Genomic DNA, 20185 nt, shown 5'->3' with positions numbered 1-20185 from the left:
ATTTCTATTTTTGGGCTAACAATGTCCTAGCCGCGGTTGTCGCATACATAAACAATACTTGATCTTCTTTTCTAATCTCTAGACTAGATGATCCTTAGGGTCTAGACTAGATGATCCTTAGGGTCCCTTCCAGCTCTACGATTCTTTGATGACTGATTTAGGTTTAATACTATCAATACTTTGAGTCCCAACCAGAGAGGAATGGCAGATTAAGTTGATGGATTATGCTGAACTGGCAAAAATGACCGAAAGAAACAGAAATCAGGAAGACCAAAATTTTAATAAAGAATGGGCAAAAATTATAATTTATCTTAAAAAGCATTGTAAACATGTAACACTGTTAGTGCCATGTTTCTCCGAAAATAAGACACCGTCTTATATTTATTTTTCCTTTAAAAAAAACCCCACAGTGGCTTATTTTCAGGGGATGTCTTATTTTTTATTACGCGTCCAGCCTCGCCTCTTCCTTGGGGCCCTCCAGAACTGCTCCTATCACTATGTCTTATTTTCGGGGTATGGCTTATATTGCGCAAATGCTTAGAAATCCTGCTATGGCTTATTTTATGGGTATGTCTTATTTTAGGAGAAACAGGGTAGGATTGGAATAACACTTGTAGTTTAATGGTGAATTTTGGACAAAATGGAGAGGTAAAAGATTTGATTATAAAAGATGCAGGAGGAAATGATTAACAATAGGCCCCATAAAGGGCAGGAGGGAAGTCCAGGAGATTCCATGGAATCTTGTCTTTATGTTGTATGTTGGAAATGTGATTGTAAAACTGTAATTTGAAAAACAAAATCCATTTAATAAAAAAAAATACTATTAATACTTTCAGCAGGGCTCAGTTGAAACCAACCCAATTTTATTTGGAAAACGTGGAGTACTGAACTTAAGACTTGTTAGAACCTGAAATTGCCAGATTCACCCACCTAGCAATTGCTGACCCTCCTCCTGTCGTCATGCCTCCAAGATTGCATGTGGATTCCTGAGCAAGGCCGGCCCCACCATTAGGCAGCGCAAGGCAGCTGCCTCAGGCGGCGGATACCCGGGGACAGCAATTCCAGTCCCAACCTATACTCCTTCTGAGCACCTACCATACATTGCTGTCTGTTCCCATATGGCCTCTCGCAGCCTGTCCTGCTGTCTCAGGTGTGGTGGAGATTGCTACCTCATCATCAACGTCGAAGGAAGATTAATTTGCCAGTGTGGTTGGACTCTGTAAGTGGAATTGGGAAAAGATGCCACCTCTGCCTCGGGTGGCAAAATGCCTTGCACTGAGAGCAACTGCTTGAGGTTGCAGCCACCTCGGAGAAGGCCTGCTGTCAATGTGATGAGCTGATTGACAGACGGTGTGCCTCTCCCTGGGTTCAACTGGACTGCAACCCTTGTGGTGGCTTCGGAGACGTTGCCAGACAGATCTGCCCTGATTCTTTGAAATTTCCCGAGCGATCAGTTTCTTTAGAAATGGGGAGCAAAAGGCGTTTAATCTTCTGCAACAAACATTGCCAAGAAGCCAAAGGTAGCAGCTTGGGAACAGGTGTGTTGTGTTGTTGTTTTTAAATCTAAAAAAGCAGAACAAAACTTGCTGCAAGCAGAACCAATATTCTAAACTTCTCGTTTTGTAAGAAGAGACAACCAGCAAAACCCGAGCTTGTGACTGCAAAGAACAGGACAGACCTGGAATCTGTTGTTGTTTAACACCTCCTTTCATCGCTGGCTTAGCAGATTTATGGATTATGCAAGGGAAGAGTATAAAGGAATAGCTGTTGACATTAGTGTCAAACAAAATTGGGGGGGGGAGGGCTCTGCATGGTGAAATCTGCTGGTGGGACAGAGGTTGAGTGGGGCTGAGCAGCAACAAGGTTGAATGGGTGTAGGAACCCCCACCGGGAAGCACGCAATGGGCTCAATCGCAGCATCTGTGCAATTTTGACATGTCCCCCCCCCCCCGAGCCAACTAGATAAAATTCAGTAACTGTGGTGTTGCGAGGGTGGGCTTTGGGGCTCTGCCTCACACCATTAAGTATCGTTAAGGGTGTCAGAGCAGGAAACAGAGAGATATATGGTTGAGGACTAGAAGCATTATTTACTCGGCGACATTTCTAAAGATATCAGAGTAGGGGCCAAACTCTTGAGGGTTGCAAACACCAACAGCTCACACTAAAAAGCAGAACCGTACCAGGACAGCGATTTTAGCAGGGAGGTGCAGGACCATACCAGCTGCCTTCTTCTGGAAAAGCCCCCAATTTGCTCTTTGACAAGTGAGAGCTAATTTAGACCCATAAACTATAAGCCAAACCGGTGAAACCGGACATACCCTGTCTGAATAATGCAATGCATCTTTGCCTTCTCAGTTGTTAGGGAGACTAGTGCCCCCTCGCCGACAAGAAGCAAGTTGAGAGGCTGTGTGTGTGGGGGAATATCTAAATACAATGTCCTTTTAAAGAAGTCGTGAACAAGGGTGATCAAAAAGCAATGGGGAACGTAGCATACAATGCGTCTGGCAGAACAAGGAACACACACACAGTCCCTGGACTTCTGTATTTTATTTTTTTCAAACAGGGGGAATTTAGCACTCAGCACCTTGAGGTCCAACTGCTGTGGACAAAGCGGGGAAAAACAGGGTAATGCTACCAAGATATAAAGCCCAAATTTGACATGGGCTTCCATGCTATAGCTTGCTTAATATAATATGGAGAAGGGCCAGAGCTCAAGGGTCCAGTGTGACGGGAAAGTTTGTTTACTGAGCAGGTTGAGTTACTGAGTGTTTTTCCCCCTTGCCAGCAAACAGTTAACTAGCAACAGTTCCTGATCTATGGAAGACGTGTAAAAGGAAGTAACCGTAAGCCTGAACAGCATACAGCCTATAATTTAAGACAGTATTGTTGTTTAGTCGTTTAGTCGTGTCCGACTCTTCATGACCCCATGGACCGTAGCACGCCAGGCACTCCTGTCTTGCACTGCCTCCCGCAGTTTGGTCAAACTCATGTTCGTAGCTTCGAGAACCCCTTCATGGATCAATGCCTTATTGTGGCAAAGGGGCTTGAATAACTCAGAGAAGCTATGAGCTATGCCATGCAGGGCCACCCAAGATGGACAGGTCATAGTGGAGAGTTTTGACTAAACGTGATCCACCTGGAGAAGGAACTGGCAAGCCACTCCAGTATCCCTGCCAAGAAAACTCCATGGACAAAGACAACAGGCATATAAGACAGTATACATTTTAATAAAAAGCAACAACACTGTTTGTTATATGTCTGTGGAAGAAGAAGAACCAAAACTCCTTGTTTACACCTGTTATAATAAAGTTTGTTTGCAACCTGTTTACCCAAAAGGAAAACCCATTCTCCGTTGGGGATTTCACCCGAGGGAAAGGGAAACAAGAGCCATGGCACAGTGAGAGCGAGAGGGCCTTTGTGCCATTGCATACAGCATCTGACAGAACGTCCCAGGTTCAATTCCTGGCAACTCCTGGTAGTGTTGGAACAGACTCTTTCCTGAAGCCCTAGAAAGCTGCTGCCAGTCAGTGCAAACAGTGCTGAGCAAGATGGACCACTGGCCTGACTCTGTATAAGGCAGCCTCCTGCGCTCCTGTCTCCTTTTGGTATTTAGTGAGTATAGTTCGGATGACTGGAGCTAGGTCAGAAAGGTAAAATGTATGGGGCACAGAAGGTTAGGGCAACAGTGGAAGGAGTTATTTGGATAAGCCCCAGAAGCCGATACTGGGGATTGTCTGGGAGATCTTGGAAACAATGGGAGCGCGGTGGAGGCATGTATTTTCATGGCAGGCTGGTGGAAAGTGGTAGGACCATAAATGAACACCAGTAAGGAGAGAAAAGAAGGGAAAGGAATTTATAGCACCAACTGTACACACAACAACAAAAAAGGCACCAAATTCCTCATATTGCTAAGGACACCTGATAGCTTTTCCATCCCTTGATCTCCAAAAGATGATCTCTCATCTTTTCGGCCTGGCCTGAAAATATGGGCAGTGGTGTTTGACAGGCAGAGAGGAGGGATACACCTTTGCAGGAAACCGGTTTGAGCATGCCGTCATCGATGTGACCTCAGCTGCGGTAAATGTCCTGAAATACATTTCAACTTTTCCCAAACCAAGGGGCAATCGGCTTTGTATTCTGGGCAAGTGTTCAGAGAAGATTTCTGACTCTTATGTCATGTTACTTGAATTGTGGAAATCGTCATATTGTGGCTCCCCCAGGCCCTTTGGCATCCCCAGAGGGGTTTGATCTGGGTGTGGCTGGACACTCGGTTCAGCTGCAAGCTCTGGGACGCCCCACGAAAAAACACCTTCCGGCACCTGCCGAGCTTCCGAGTGAGATGCTGTGGCTGAAAAGCTCCACGAGAAGGGGGGGTAGCAGAAGAATAACCTCGAAACGGTTGCATGGACATGAGAAGTTGCGGCACTGGGCATTCCCGCGCAGGGAACAAGCTCCAAACCTCGCTTCCTTTTCCAAACGGTTAGCGCCATCTCCTACATGCTTGCAGGGGCAAAGCTCTCATGCGCGTTCAACGGGCCTGTGCAATTATGGCTTTTCTGTCCCCCCCACCCCAAAGAGGAATGTACATTAATCATATTTTTTGGGGGGGTGGGGTTACATAAAATAATCAGGCCTCCTGCCTGTTCCACTTTTCTCGACGCTCTCAAGTATATAATCAACACATTTAGACTTGGCACAGTTAATGGAAGCTGCTGAAAGGCAGGGGTGGGGCAAGGGTCTTCGTCAAAAGCCCCCTCCCCGCCTGGGGTTGGTGAGAGGCTTTGTGAAGGATTGAGGGGGGGGAGAGGGGGAGTCCTTCCATCACCACTCCCTCCCAACTCCATCTCGAAAGGAGGCTTCTGAAGAGTTCGTGGAAAGCTGTACTTTTCACACCCTGTCAAATTATCCTGCCCCCATTAGCTAGTGGTGGCGGCGGCGGCATTCTGGCTTCCAGCTTCCAAACCAAGCCATTCTTCTCAGGCTTCTGTGACCTATTTGCTCTTTCTGGCTGCTTTCTGGCGATAGATTTCTTCTGTGAAAGGCCTGGCAGAGGGAATCGGAAGTGGCATACAAGTTTGACAGGGAGACAAGAAGAAGAAGGAGCTGATTAACATGAGGTGACCCCGTTGCCCCCGTCTCTTCCTGCGCCAAACCCGCACATTTAAAGCGCACATGGCTTCCCCCAAAGAATCATGGGAACTGTAGTTTAGGGGTGCTAGAAACTATTGTTATTAATTGTATTTAGTTTGTATCCCCTTTTTCTGTTAAGATTGCAGATGGAAACCAGGGGGGAGGGTGCTGGGACTTGTAGCTTCGTAAGAGGTAAACTACAGTTCCCAGGGGAAGCCGTGTTTATATGCCCCTAATGCCAAAACAATTAGGGACCCAGGTGGCGCTGTGGTTAAACCACTGAGCCTAGGGCTTGCTGATCAGAAGGTCAGCGGTTTGAATCCCTGTGACGGGGTGAGCTCCCGTTGCTCGGTCCCAGCTCCTGCCAACCTAGCAGTTCGAAACTACATCAAAATGCAAGTAGATGAATAGGAACCGCTACAGCGGGAAGGTAAACGGCGTTTCCATGTGCTGCTCTGGTTTTCCAGAAGCGGCTTTGTCATGCTGGCCACATGACCTGGAAGCTGTACGCCGGCTCCCTCGGCCAATAATGCGAGATGAGCGTGCAACCCCAGAGTCGGTCACGACTGGATCTAATGGTCAGGGGTCCCTTTACCTTTAATGCCAAAACAGAAGCAAAAAGCCTTGCCTATACATGCAGGCCGAATAAGGAGTTAAAAGGCTGGGGTGGCAGAATGAGCAAATGCGTAGCATGCCCTCTGCCCCCCGACCTTTGCCCCTTTCCCCAACAAGCCTGGTCTCTGACTACTGTTAAGTAAGTCAGTTCTGTGTGTCACAGCTTAGCATGACCAACAGATGGAACCCAGGCTGGAGCTGAGTGTAGAGGAGTGGATTTGATGTTATTGGCTCCTGTGGAGGGGATGCGGTTCAATAGCAGAGCACCTCCTTTGCACAAATAAGGTCCCGAGTTCAGGCCCAGGTCTCTGCCAGGTAGGGCAGAGCAAGACCTGAGTCCCTGGAGAGCTGCTGCCAGTCCGTGCAGACAACACTGAGTTATATGGCACAATGGAGTGACTGGGTACAAAGCAGCTTTCTGTTTCTAAACTTAAATAAGAACGTAAGAGAAGGTCCTGTTGGATCAAGCCAATGGCCTACCTAGCCTGGCATCCTGTTCTCACACTGGCCAACTGGATGCCTATCATGGGAAACCAGAAAGCAGGATTCGAACAAAAAGGGTGTTCTCCCCTCCTGCGACTGGTATTCAGAATCCTTAACTGCCTCCAACTGTGGTGGCACAGCACAGCCATCATGGTCAGTAAGCGACTGGTAGCTTTCGTGAAATTGCCCAGCCCTCTTTCAGAGCTATCTGAATTGGTTGGCATCGCTGGCTCCTGTGGCAGTGAGTTCCATAGTCCACGGTTTCATAGTAAATTGAATGGGGGTGACAAGAATGTTGCGGGAGAGGGTACCACATCCCTCTTCCCCCAGGCCAGGGGATGTTGTCTCCTCACATCTAAATAAAAGGCATTTTGCTAACAGGCAATTAAACTCCACTTCTTGTCACCACCTAGGGGTTTCTCCTTGAGCCCGAAAGGAAGCAGAGTTAGACCTCCCCCTTCCTTTCGCAGATCACATTTGAATGAATGAACTGGAAATATATCGGGAGCTGCCAGCGTATAATTAATGCAGCAGGAGACGCTTTTTCAATGAGTGTGTGGGTTCGAGAGAGAGAGAACCATGCATGGGAACTGGAGGAGTACAAAAGGTTTCCTGCCGGTTTGGAAGGCCAGCCGTTTAATCGGGTCGGGTATTGGCAGAAAGTTCTTTGCTGGTTCAGAGCAAAAGCTGTAAGAAAAGCCAGCTGGATCGGGCCAATGGCATGTCCATTTCAGCATCCTGATCTCACAGTGGCCAACTGGAAGCCTGTGGGAAATTTACACGCAAGACTTGAGCACAACAGCACTCTCCCCTCCTGTAGCTTCCAGCAACTGGGATTCAGAATCATCAGGAGGCCACAGGTCTCCCGTGTCTGACTATCTGGCAGAATGCAGCAGCTAGACAGGTGACTGGGAGCGGCTGCCGAGACCATATAACACCGGTCCTGAAAGACCTACATTGGCTCCCAGTACGTTTCCGAGCACAATTCAAAGTGTTGGTGCTGACCTTTAAAGCTTTAAATGGCCTTGGCCCTGTATACCTGAAGGAGCATCTCCACCCCCATCGTTCTCCCCGGACACGGAGGTCCAGCTCCGAGGTTCCCTCCCTGCGAGAAGTGAGGTTACAGGGAACCAGGCAGAGGGCCTTCTCGGTAGTGGCGCCCGCCCTGTGGAACGCCCTCCCGTCAGTTGTCGAGGAAATCGACAACTATCTGACTTTTAGAAGACATCTGAAGGCAGCCCTTCAGGGAAGTTTTTAATGTTTGATGTTTTATCATGTTTTTAATATTCTGTTGGGAGCTGCCCAGAGTGGCTGGGGAGACCTGGCCAGATGGGCGGGGCAATAATAATAATAATAATAATAATAATAATAATAATAATGTTATCTAAATGACTCCCTTCCTGCCCCTAATGCCTGGAAGGTCTTCTCAAGACACCGGCAGAACCCCACTGGCCAACCCCAGCACAAATGCTGCTTCTCCCTTGAAGCCTTTGGTTTTACTTAGGTAGGGGGTATCTCTACAAATGCTGCTGGACTACAACCCCCATCACCCTTTGCTAGTGGCAACTCTGGCTGGGGCTGATGGGAGATCATAGAATCACAGAGTTGGAAGAGACCACAAGGGCCATCCAGTCCAACCCCCTGCCAAGCAGGAAACACCATCAAAGCATTCTTGACATATGCCTGTCAAGCCTCCGCTTAAAGACCTCCAAAGAAGGAGACTCCACCACACTCCTTAGCAGCAATTTCCACTGTCGAACAGCTCTTACTGTCAGGAAGTTCTTCCTAATGTTTAGGTGGAATCTTCTTTCTTGTAGTTTGAATCCATTGCTCCGTGTCCGCTTCTCTGGAGCAGCAGAAAACAACCTTTCTCCCTCCTCTATACGACATCCTTTTATATATTTGAAGATGGCTATCATATCACCTCTTAACCTTCTATTCTCCAGGCTAAACATACCCAGCTCCCTAAGCCGTTCCTCATAAGGTATTGTTTCAAGGCCTTTGACCATTTTGGTTGCCCTCTTCTGGACACGTTCCAGCTTGTCAGTATCCTTCTTGAACTGTGGTGCCCAGAACTGGACACAGTACTCCATGTGAGGTCTGACCAGAGCAGAATACAGTGGTACTATTACTTCCCTAGATCTAGATGCTATACTCCTATTGATGCAGCCCAGAATTGCATTGGCTTTTTTAGCTGCTGCATCACACTGCTGACTCATGTCAAGTTTGTGGTCTACCAAGACTCCTAGATCCTTTTCACATGTACTGCTCTGAAGCCAGGTGTCTCCCATCCTGTATTTGTGCATTTCATTTTTTTTGCCCAAGTGTAGTACTTTACATTTCTCCTTGTTAAAATTCATCTTGTTTGCTTTGGCCCAGTTGTCTAATCTGTGGTTAGAGAAGTGTTTCTCCAACTTGGGTCTTCAGCTGTTTTTGGACTGCATCCCCAATCATCCCTAGCTAGCTGGACCAGCGGTCAGGGATGATGGGAATTGTAGTCCAACAACAGCTGGAGGAGACCCAAGCTTGAGAAACACTGGTTTAAGAGTGTCAGACTAGGTTCAAATTCCAGCTCGGCCATGAAGCTTGCTGTGCGACCTTGGGCAAGTGACTGCCTCTCAGCCTAGCCTACCTCACTGGGATGAAACAGGGCGGAGGAGAGCTACCTTCACTCCCTCGATCTCCTTGGAGGAAAAGGTGGGGGAATGGATGCTGTAAGCAAATTGGTCAATACATTTCGAGCTTGTGGGATCCTTCGTCTGACTCAGTGCAAAGCGGTTTCATATTGAAAAGGGGATAAATCACACACACACAGAGGGTAAGTTAACTGGCGGAGGGGCCGGGGAGAGAGAGTCTCTTCCCTCTACACAATTCTCTGAAATGAAATTGCTTCTGGTTATTTCGTTCAGCAAGCGCCAAAGAGACTCACCCTTCGTACCGCAAAGCAATTGTGTAGCACAGCGCCACCACGGCCGTCAGGATGAGACCAGCTGGGCTTGCATGCCTGAGTTTTGAAAAGGCGGAAGAAGACAAAGAGGTGAGAAAGAGGTAAGTGGTTTCTGACTGCCAATATTCTAGAACGGCCTTATGTAAGATGCAGTTGAGTCAGTGGGCTGGGAAGCTGTTGCGCTCGCCCTCCGAAGGAGGACGCCCAAAGTTTCAGCTCTGCAATCGGGTGGCAAACTCTCCCCCACCTCCCCACTCCGTCCACCTAATAAGGCCGTTGGGGAAAAAATAAAAACGGCCAATCTCTCCTTGGCGAAAACTGCCTCTTGACCTAATTGGGTCCCTTCCCTCTTGCTAAGTTAAACAATGAGAATTTGCTTTTTGGGAGATGGAAAGATGAGGCTAACTCCTGAGATTAGGGAGGGTGCTTAAAGTGGTTATATAAGCCCACGGAAAGGAGTCAGAAGAATCGGATGAGGAACGACTCCCGACCCCCAGCTCAGAAATGTAGGCCAAGGAGGTTGAAAGGAAGGAAGGAGGTAAAAGAGCGACTCAAAACTGCCGACGTGAATTTGCTGCCTAGATCCGAAAAGAAGACTCAAGTTAGATCTGCCCCCATATTTATTTATAAAAGTATTTACGTAAATACCGCCAACTCTTAGAATATAATAAGGAGGTGTGTAACTATACGTACAATACAACAGCATAAAAATAGTACCCAAAAAATCATTAAAATGACATGTAATAATTAAAGTGTGTTTTACGATCCGCCCTGTTCTTCTGAATCCGAATGCTTTTAATTTATTTTAACTTTGTAACCTTTATCATGTTGTAATCCACCCTAGGGACACTTATGGGGACGACGACTTAAGGTGCCGTTCATTTGTGGTTCTCCATCAGGCATGAGCAGGCAGTAAATCACACTGTGCAAGTTGGAGTTAACTCTTTATTAGCAAATGCATGGCCCCCTCAGACTGGGTTGAGTGTCAGGCCTAAGGAGCACAGCAGTTCATCCCCAGTAGGTCTTGCCTCACAGATCAGTTGCTGAGGCTGAAATAACAACAACAACAACAACAATAATTTATACCCCGCCCATCTGGCTGGGTTTCCCCAGGTACTCTGGGCAGCCTCCAACAAAATATTAAAAATACAGTAAAACATCAGACATTAAAAACTTCTTTCAGGTGTCTTCTAAAAGTCAGATAGTTGTTTATTTCCTTGACATCTGATGGGAGGGCATTCCACAGGGCGGGCGCCACTACCGAGAAGGCCCTCTGCCTGGTTCCCTGTAACTTCGTTTCTCGCAGTAAGGGAACCACCAGAAGGCCCTCAGGGCTGGACCTCAGTGTCCGGGCAGAACAATGGAGGTGGAGATGCTCCTTCAGGTCTACTGGGCCGATGCCTCCCCATAGCTGTCTCCCCATAGTCCCCTCCTCTCCAGGGCTTTTACCAATCAGAGACTGTGTCTGCACTTTGCCAATCTCTCCACCTGTTTCATGCCTCTTCTGGTTCTGGGAGACAAGTTGGAGAGGGAATCTTGTTGCAGCAGGATGGGGAGACACCCTGACTTCTTCACCATCCAGACTAATCTCTGTCTCTTGGCCTCCCTCCTCTCCTGCTTCAGCTTCTTCCTCCGATACTGGACTTCTCTCTGCCACAGACTCCTCCTGCTCACTAAGCCCTGTGACCTCTTCAGCTTCTGACCCCTCCCTCTCACCTTCTCCCTCTGACCACTCATCATTTCCCCACCACCTGAGCCCCTGAGCCTTCTAACCTTCTGCGTCCCATACCTTTCACCTTTCTTAACTGGTTTAAAGTGGTATCGCAGTGATCAGAGAGGAATGGCAAGTCAGGCGGTTGGAATATGCCAGGCATAGGCAAACTCGGCTCTCCATATGTTTTGGGACTACAACTCCCATCATCCCTAACTAACAGGACTAGTTGCCAGGGATGATAGGAGTTGTAGTACCCAAAAAATCTGGAGGGCCGAGTTTGCCTATGCCCAGAATAAGCCAAAATGGCAAAACTGACCGGGAAGCTCAGGAACCAAGAAGACAAAAACTTTAATAAAGATTGGGGGTGGGAGAGAGACCACTGTAATCAGATGAAAATAAGAGTATAGCATCTAGATCTAGGGAAGTAATAGTACCACTGTATTCTGCTCTGGTCAGACCTCACATGGAGTACTGTGTCCAGTTCTGGGCACCACAGTTCAAGAAGGATACTGACGAGCTGGAACGTGTCCAGAAGAGGGCAACCAAAATGGTCAAAGGCCTGGAAACGATGCCTTATGAGGAACGGCTTAGGGAGCTGGGTATGTTTAGCCTGGAGAAGAGAAGGTTAAGGGGTGATATGATAGCCATGTTCAAATATATGAAAGGATGTCATATGGAGGAGGGAGAAAGGTTGTTTTCTGCTGCTCCAGAGAAGTGGACACGGAGCAATGGATTCAAACTACAAGAAAGAAGATTCCACCTAAACATTAGGAAGAACTTCCTGACAGTAAGAGCTGTTCGACAGTGGAAATTGCTGCTAAGGAGTGTGGTGGAGTCTCCTTCTCTGGAGGTCTTTAAGCAGAGGCTTGACAGCCATATGTCAAGAATGCTTTGATGGTGTTTCCTGCTTGGCAGGGGGTTGGACTGGATGGCCCTTGTGGTCTCTTCCAACTCTATGATTCTATGAAAACATTAGCAGGATTTTAATAACACTTGTAATGTAGCAAATAGCATGGATGAGACAGGGAGATTTATAATATGGATTATGAAATACTATGCAGTTGAAAAGGTGGACAATAGGACCCATGGAGGGGATGGTGGGAAATATCGAGATTCAGAGAAATCTCTAAATATGGTTATAACTTTGCACTTGTAAAATCAATTAAAATTATTTTGAAGAAGAAGAAGAAGAGGAGGGACCACAGAGCTTTAAATGTATGGTGTGAATTTGACCTTTCTCTCTCTGTGTGGACAGCGTGTCTGATGCTGGGGGGGCAGGGGGCGGGCGGGCGAAGTGACAGGGGAGGTGTCACCCACAGCACTAGCTCCAGAAATCCAATTCTAAAAAGAGCTGGCAACCCCTGGCTCAATGGGCACGTAGCCTGACTTGATGTTAAGTTAGCATCCTCTGAAAGCCGGCCGCTTCTCTGCCGGGGTTTTGGAGAAAGCGTTTCCTCATTGGCCAGCGAAGGATTTGTCTCGACGTGACGTGTGTCTTCCTTTGATCAATTAGGGGCCTGTAGAGGACAGAGCTTGTATCTAAGCCCACTTAGAGGATTGTTTTGTTCTGATGAAAGCCCTGATCAAGTTCCTCTCCCCTCTCCCCAGATCGAGCTGAGTTAGCCACTTCAGAAATGGGTCACAGCGGAGAGGACAAATGAATGAGAATGACCAAAAGAAGTATCTAGGTAGCGCTTGGTGATTGACAATTTTGCTGCTGCTGCAAGGAGGATGGCAGGCGAGAGAGACACACTGACAATGTGGGAAAAGGAAGGACATTTAGATGCTGGAGTCTGATGATAAGGTTAAGTCACAGATCTGGAAACAGCCAGGCAAACAATTGGCCCACACGAGTTTTGATTTGAAATCCCGAAGAGCAGAAACCCGTATCATACGAGACCACGACGCAAGGCAGCTGCATCTCAGAAGGGAAACATTTTTTAAAAACAGATGGTGCGTATATCTGTGACGGCAGGCACCATCGTAGAAGAAAGGACACAGCAAACCATTGTCCTAACTAGAATAAAGAACTATTTGATCATGTTTCGACAGCAACCAGACTTGGGTAACTCAAGTAAGGCAAACTGAGCTCGTGTGTAAATTGGGATTAACATCTGGTGGATCGTGTATATTTATTTGAACTTCCACTTGCCGCTTTAAAAACAACAAGAAAGCCAGCATAAAAAGAGCTGCGAAAGTGCTCCAGGGGTTAGTGTCACAACAGGCAGCGGCCAATCAACCCCATGCAATATCTGGGTTCTGCTGGTCTGTTAAACCAGGTCAGGTGGACTTCAATGTTTGGCGCTATCTGGGAGCAGCTGCCCTCTGACAACCGCAAGAGCTGTAGCTCAGCGGCAGAACAACTGCTTTGCATGCAGAAGGTCCCACGTTCATTCCCTGGCATCTCCAGGGAGGGTTGGGAGAGAAACCCTCTGGAATGTTGCTGGTGCAGACCATTCTCAGCTAGGTAGGTCAATGTTCTGGTTGCTACCTACGTTCTATGTGGACCAAGAAGAAAAGGACTGCTAGTGTTGGACCAAATCTTTGGCAGACGCCATAGTTTGACCCAAATTTGGGAACAGGCTCATTTGCAAAAAAAGGGGGTAAAAATACATCCAGATCTGGAGGGTCAAGAAGTGAATCTTGAGGGCAGAGGAAGCTAAACTCATCTACATCTCCCCTGACTCTAGTCTGAGAATGGCCCAGCAGGATTTTGGCATGACATTGTTCCGGAACATCAGTCTGATGGCAGCAAAACAGCGACTAGCAACTCCAAGGAGCCAGAAAGATTCCCGGTGAGCTTTGAACCCACCACCCTCTAAATTCCCTCCCTCCCTCTGAAATAAACCAAAATGCTTTCTTGGGGCTGCAAAGGGGACCTCGGGAAAAGGAGGTGGCATTTCACGGACACACAGGCTCAACTCACGCGGCAGAAGACTGGATGTTCTGCCACCTGCAGTTCTCGAGGGTCGATTCCAAAAGATCTTATTTGAGTAATGACTTTGCCCCTGTGGAGATGGTAGTATAGAATCAGTGACACATGTCCTCCTGTCCTGTTCCCTTTAGAAAGACTTGAGGAACGAGATCATTACTCCACTCCTTCTAACCATCTAACCATCCCAGGGTGCTCAACCATGCATTTCCTTCTATCAGACCTAAATGACCAGACAACAGCTAAGGTTGCTAGCTTCATTGCTGGGGCAATTAGAATAAGGGCCACCAACTGACTGATAATTCAGGATTTTAAGTTGTGCTTCTAACAAATCTTTTATTGTACACAGTGTACCCTTTTATTGTTGCTATGGCCTTTGGCTAATGCAAATAAAATTGTTTATTATTATTATTATTATTATTAACTCATGTGGCAGATCGAGAAGTTTCTGGCTTCCCTGCAGCAGCCAACAGCTGATACGATCAGTCAGTAATCAACCTGACCTGCCCCTTGCATTGAGCAAGAGACATCCCATCCCGTCTCTGAGCCACTGAGTGATGCTCCGGGCAGGCAGTGAGGTGAGAGCAGTGAAAGTCTGTTGGGTTCTTACTTCAAAACATTTATTTGCTTCAGGGGCCCCAACCAGCAGCTGGCCTTGCTTAGCTGGCGCGCAGGAAGAAAACGATCAATGTGGCATCAAGGGGCCAAGTGGAGGAAAAGCTGGGTTGGCTTCTCCTGCTATTCTAGAAGCAACTACTTTCAGAGAGCACCATCATAAATACGAGTGATTAGTCCTTGATCACGCTTCTCTCCCCTTTTTGCAATCTCATTTCCAGCCCTCCTCAGTAAACACAGTTTTCTTCTTCTTCAAGGGAAAATATTCGCTGCAAACAGGGAAATGAGCGCAAATGGACTCACTCTCCTCCTCCTGGGATGGGCCAGTGGGAAGGGGGTGAAGACTCAGTTCTCCACCAGGTTCCCCCTTCTGCTTTAAGACTGCCCTATTTCAGCCAGGCTGGGCGACACAGGAAACAAGAAGTGGCTGGTTGTTTCAGGCGGTTGGTACAGGCCTTACAGGACCTTGGACAGCTCCCGTTGAAGACAGACGTTGTTCTGATAACAGCCCAAAGCTCAACAGTGGCTTTAACAGCAAGCAGAGTCTCACATCTGAAGTGGAGTTTCAGGAAATGGAAAGGAGGGGGGTCACCCTGGTTTGGGGTCATTAGGGTCAGTGTTGATACTGAAAGGCCTCAGACTGTTCCTTTTGCCTTCTGCATTAGGGGAGGTTGAGCTGCGCTGGGTGGGAGGCAGCCTGATTCAGACCTCTTCTTGAAAACTATTCCTCCTCCTCCTCCAGCTTCCAGATCCAGTGGACGCAGGGATACGGGGGTCTCCCAGTCCATTGATCATAGGAAGTTGCCTTTCACCAGGTCCGATTATTTCCCCACAGAGGCCACCTTGCAGAGTTAAGGTAACTGGCAGACCAAAATCTTTCTGGAGCTCCACATTTCCTGTTCCCTCAGGTTGGGGAATGGGCCCTCCTTTGCTGAAGTTACAGCCGTAAGCACATGAAGCAGAGCCTTCATAGTTGTGGCACCTGCACTGTGGAACTTCTTCCCTCTAGGAAATAAGAGGGATTAAGGGCACATTCCATTGGGCGGAAACAATCAAGGCGTGTCCCGAGGGCCAGAGAGCTGCATTTGGCCCATCCCTGGTTGAAAACATGTTTTATTCAGGAAGGCTTTTGAAATGAAGGGTGGGAAAAAACACAGCAGGTGGGCACAGGCAGGGTTTAATTTTAAACGGGTTTTCTATTGCATTGGATTTCTGGCTCTTTCAAAATGTTGCTTCATCCTGTTTCCTAAGAGATGCCTTTTCTTTGCAAGGGGTGAATTATTGACATAACAGGCTTAAGGCAGCTCAGCACTATATATAGTGATAATTTTAATACTTTCTCTCGCCTTTTATATTTTCTTTATGGGGTTTATTTATAAAATTATTCTCTACAGGGCTTCACGGTAAAAAGATAAGTCAAAAGTCATTTAGTCAAGATTACATCAAGGGCAGGAAGCAAACATTATCCTTTAACAATTGTATAATCAATTAAGGCCTTCCATATTTTCTCCAATTGGTCCTTTATCTTTTGTCTCCCAGTTGCTCTTAGTTCTTTTCACTGCACATCGCCTCAGTTGGTTTGTGGAGAAGCAATTTATAAGATCATAGAATCATAGAAATTGGAGAGTTGGAAGGTACCCAAAAGGCCATCCAGTCCAACCCCCTGCAATGCAGGAATCTCAATCCCATCCAATTTGAAACCATACTGGACCCTGCTTAGCTTTGCAAATGTGCCAATAGTAGAATACTGACTGGGGTTCCATTTAAATCTCATATAACCCATTTTAAAACAACTGCAGTGGTTCATTTCTAGGCTCACATTAGTGTTTAAAGCCATAAATGATTCATGCCCCAAATATCCAAAAGACCGCCTCCTTCCCTACAGACCATCTCACATGCTGAGACTAACATGGGCCCTCTTGGTAGTTCCTCCACCCTCAGAGACTTGGGGACAGGGCCTTCTCTGTGGTGGCCCCTAAGCTGTGAAACTCCCTCCCTACAGAGGTGGGCCTGGCACCTTTACTGCACAGCTTTTGGCGAAATCTTTACCCTGGCTTTTGGCATTTGGGGTGTATATTTTTTGCACCTACCTTCTTTTTATTTTTATGAATGGAAGTTGTTTCAAACTGTTTTAATATTGTGTTTTAATGTTGTAACCCAACCTGAGACCTTACGGTGAAGGGGCGGGTAACAAACAAACAAACAAACAAACAAACAAGTAAATAATAATAATAAATAACCTGTGGCTATTTTAAAAAGTGCCATCCCTCTTACATGCTGTGACTGTTTACTTGAAAAAGGAAGGTCATAGCGGGAGGAATAAAACAGCAAATCAGTTCTGTTTGCAACATCCTGCAGAGAGAAGGATTACACCTCTTGAGGGTTTGAAACATTATTTTGAGGATACTGAGCCTGGGAAACTGGATCCATCCCTCTATTGAAGTCATACAGAACATGTTCTCAGAGAGTGGAAGGAAACAGCCTTGGTGTTTGGGTGTCATGGCGACGGTGATGAGACGAGCAGCGGGCCCGAGATGGGGCACAACAGTTGCCCGCCCTGTTTCCTAACAGAATCACAGCATTCCCACTTGTGTTGGAAAGCGGAGGGAAAGTCACCCATGATCGTTACAGCTCTGGGCCTGATGCCACAATTGCAAGCCGCTTCTGGGACTTCTGTGAAAACAGGGGGCTGTGCCTGCCAACCCACCCAGAAATGTCTCCTCTGGCTTAACATGTACCCTCCAACCTTTCTCCGATGAAAATAGGGACGTCCTATTCCATTGTTGTTGTTGTTGTTGTTGTTACTGTTATTTTATTATTTATACACCACCCATCTGACTCTGGGAGGCTTCCAACATATATAAAAAACACAATAAAACATGAAACATTTTTTTAAAAAACTTCCCTATCCGGGGCTTCCTTCAGATGTCTTCTAAAGGTTGCATAGATACAGTACTTCTCTTCTTGGCTCGGGGGGTCGCAATATCGCCATGGCCTCCACCATTTCTGTGATGAAAATAGGGACGTCATAACAAAAAGCGGGACATTCCGAGATCAAATCAGAAACCGGGATGGCTTCTGTAAACCCAGGACTGTCCCTGGAGAATAGGAGCACTTGGAGGGTCTGTACTTCACAGCTAACTCTGAGAATTGTAGCTCAGTGAGCACCTAACAACTCTCAGCACCCCAAACAAATTACAGCTCCCGGAATTCTTTGTGGGAAACTTAAAAGTGGTGCCATGGTGCTTTAAATGTACAGTGTGAATGTGGCCATGGTGTCAGTCATATGGGTGCCCACTTGGGGCCTTCGGAGCAAAGGGCGGGAGTGTTTGGAGCCTCCTGAGGAGAATTTAGGCCAACCACAGAACTTTGGGTTTCCTTGTTGCCAATTTCTTCTGAGGGGGATTTGCACTTGTCCAGCTTCTCAGCAGCATCTTCAGTCAGCATCTTAAAAAGCAGAGACATGAACTTGCCGACAAAGGTCCTGCACTATGGTTTTCCCAGTAGTGGTGTATGGAAGCGAGAGCTGGACCATAAAGAAGGCTGATCGCCAAAGAATTGATGCTTTTGAATTATGGTGCTGGAGGAGACTCTTGAGAGTCCCATGGACTGCAAGAAGATCAAACCTATCCATTCTGAAGGAAAAAATAAAAAAATTCCTTCAGTAGCACCTTAAAGACCAACTAAGTTTATATTTTGGTATGAGCTTTCGTGTGCATGCACACTTCTTCAGATACCACTTCAGATACCATTCTGAAGGAAATCAGCCCTGAGCGCTCACTGGAAGGACAGATCCTGAAGCTGAGGCTCCAAGACTTTGGCCACCTCATGAGAAGAGAAGACTCCCTGGAAAAGACCCTGATGTTGGGAAAGACAGAGGGCACAAGGAGAAGGGGACGACAGAGGACAAGATGGTGGGAAACTGTTCTCGAAGCTACCAACATGAGTTTGACGAAACTGCAGGAGGCAGTGGGGTCACAAAGAGTCGGATACAACAAACAACAACAAGCTTTTCAGGTGGTTTCAGGAACCGGTCCTCTTCCCGCCTTGTGGATATTCTCTTCTTCCACTACTCCAGCCCTCTCTAACTTCATCATCTCCATCCCCATGAGCTTTGCTTGGCTCCACTTTCGTTTCACGGAGGGTCATTTAGCAGCATTGCCAGCTCATCGCAGGGCTCGTTTAGCAGCCAATTAAAAGGCCAGAGATGTGTGCGAGAGAGCCAGTGCGTCATACGAGCCGGATCTGCCAACACCACCTCTTACGGACTTACGGTCTCAGTGGCACCCGCAGATGTGCATGCAATCATTCATCGCTTGCCCTCTCTGTGGACACTCCCTGATTTAAACATGTAGAAAGGGATGCTTCAAAACCAGAGAAAGAGGCTTGTTAAAAACAGACACAGAGAAGAGGCAGAATAAGTGACGGGGTGGAAGGAGTTATGAGGGCCAAAGCAAACAAGATGAATTTTAACAAGGAGAAATGTAAAGTACTACACTTGGCAAAAAAAAAATGAAAGGCACGAATACAGGATGGGAGACACCTGACTTGAGAGCAGTACATGTGAAAAGGATCTAGGAGTCTTGGTAGACCACAAACTTGACATGAGTCAGCAGTGTGATGCAGCAGCTAAAAAAGCCAATGCAATTCTGGGTTGCATCAATAGGAGTATAGCATCTAGATCTAGGGAAGTAATAGTACCACTGTATTCTGCTCTGGTCAGACCTCACCTGGAATACTGTGTCCAGTTCTGGGCACCACAGTTCAAGAAGGATACTGACAAGCTGGAACGTGTCCAGAAGAGGGCAACCAAAATGGTCAAAGGCCTGGATACGATGCCTTATGAGGAACGGCTTAGGGAGCTGGGTATGTTTAGCCTGGAGAAGAGAAGGTTAAGGGGTGATATGATAGCCATGTTCAAATATATAAAAGGATGTCATATAGAGGAGGGAGAAAGGTTGTTTTCTGCTGCTCAGAGAAGCGGACACGGAGCAATGGATTCAAACTACAAGAAAGAAGATTCCACCTAAACATTAGGAAGAACTTCCTGACAGTAAGAGCTGTTCGGCAGTGGAATTTGCTACCAAGGAGTGTGGTGGAGTCTCCTTCTTTGGAGGTCTTTAAGCAGAGGCTTGGCAGCCATATGTCAAGAATGCTTTGATGGTGTTTCCTGCTCGGCAGGGGGTTGGACTGGATGGCTCTTGTTGTCTCTTCCAACTCTACGATTCTATGATTCTATATATGAAGCAGGGCTGGTGAATCCAGGGCCCTCCAAATGTTGCCAGAATACAGCTACTGTTATCCTTGACTGTTGGCCATGGTGGCTGGGGTTGGTGGGACTTGGAGTCCATCCAAATGCAACAAGTTCACCACTCCTGCATTTTGCTCTTGTGGCTCCGTTGCTCAGGTGCAGGCCATCCCTCGTGGTTCGAGAGCTGTAGCTCCCAGGTAGAGCATCTGTCTGCATGAAGAACAGATGGTTTGCATGAAGGTCACTGGTTTGACCCCCGGCATCTCCAGGTAATGTTGGGAATAGAAGTGCTGGAGAGTAGATTCCAGTTCAGTGTGCAGACAATACCAAGGTAGATGGAGACATAGTTCATATGTTCTATCTGCCAATTCATCAACAGCTAGCTCACCCCAGCTCTTACACCACCCTGGGCTTCTGCGTTGAAAGGTGGGGGGAAATAAACGCTTGATGAATATGCAAAACTATTTTGTGCTTGTTTTGGGCTCAAAAATAGACACA

The 20185-nt window shown here is 47.1% G+C and overlaps 1 protein-coding gene across 3 annotated transcripts in view; it reads right to left on the bottom strand.

Moving 5' to 3' along the window:
- Positions 1–3206: 3206 nt before the first annotated feature.
- Positions 3207–20185, bottom strand: part of PEMT (phosphatidylethanolamine N-methyltransferase) — a 117738-nt gene continuing 100759 nt past the window's right edge. For 2 of the 3 annotated variants that reach the window (XM_035131231.2, XM_035131229.2), the window contains exons 6-7: positions 9158–9232; positions 3207–5043 (exon numbers count right to left, since the gene is read on the bottom strand). In XM_035131231.2, the coding sequence (XP_034987122.2) occupies positions 4992–5043; positions 9158–9232 (127 nt within the window). In that variant the 3' untranslated portion in view covers positions 3207–4991. Of the gene's footprint in view, positions 5044–9157; positions 9233–17345; positions 17443–20185 lie in introns of those variants that run through there. The other variant, XM_035131230.2, reaches the window with a different exon arrangement.

Source organism: Zootoca vivipara, chromosome 14, assembly GCF_963506605.1.
Source record: "Zootoca vivipara chromosome 14, rZooViv1.1, whole genome shotgun sequence".
Lineage (NCBI taxonomy): Eukaryota > Metazoa > Chordata > Lepidosauria > Squamata > Lacertidae > Zootoca > Zootoca vivipara.
This window is presented reverse-complemented; position numbering and strand designations above follow the sequence as displayed.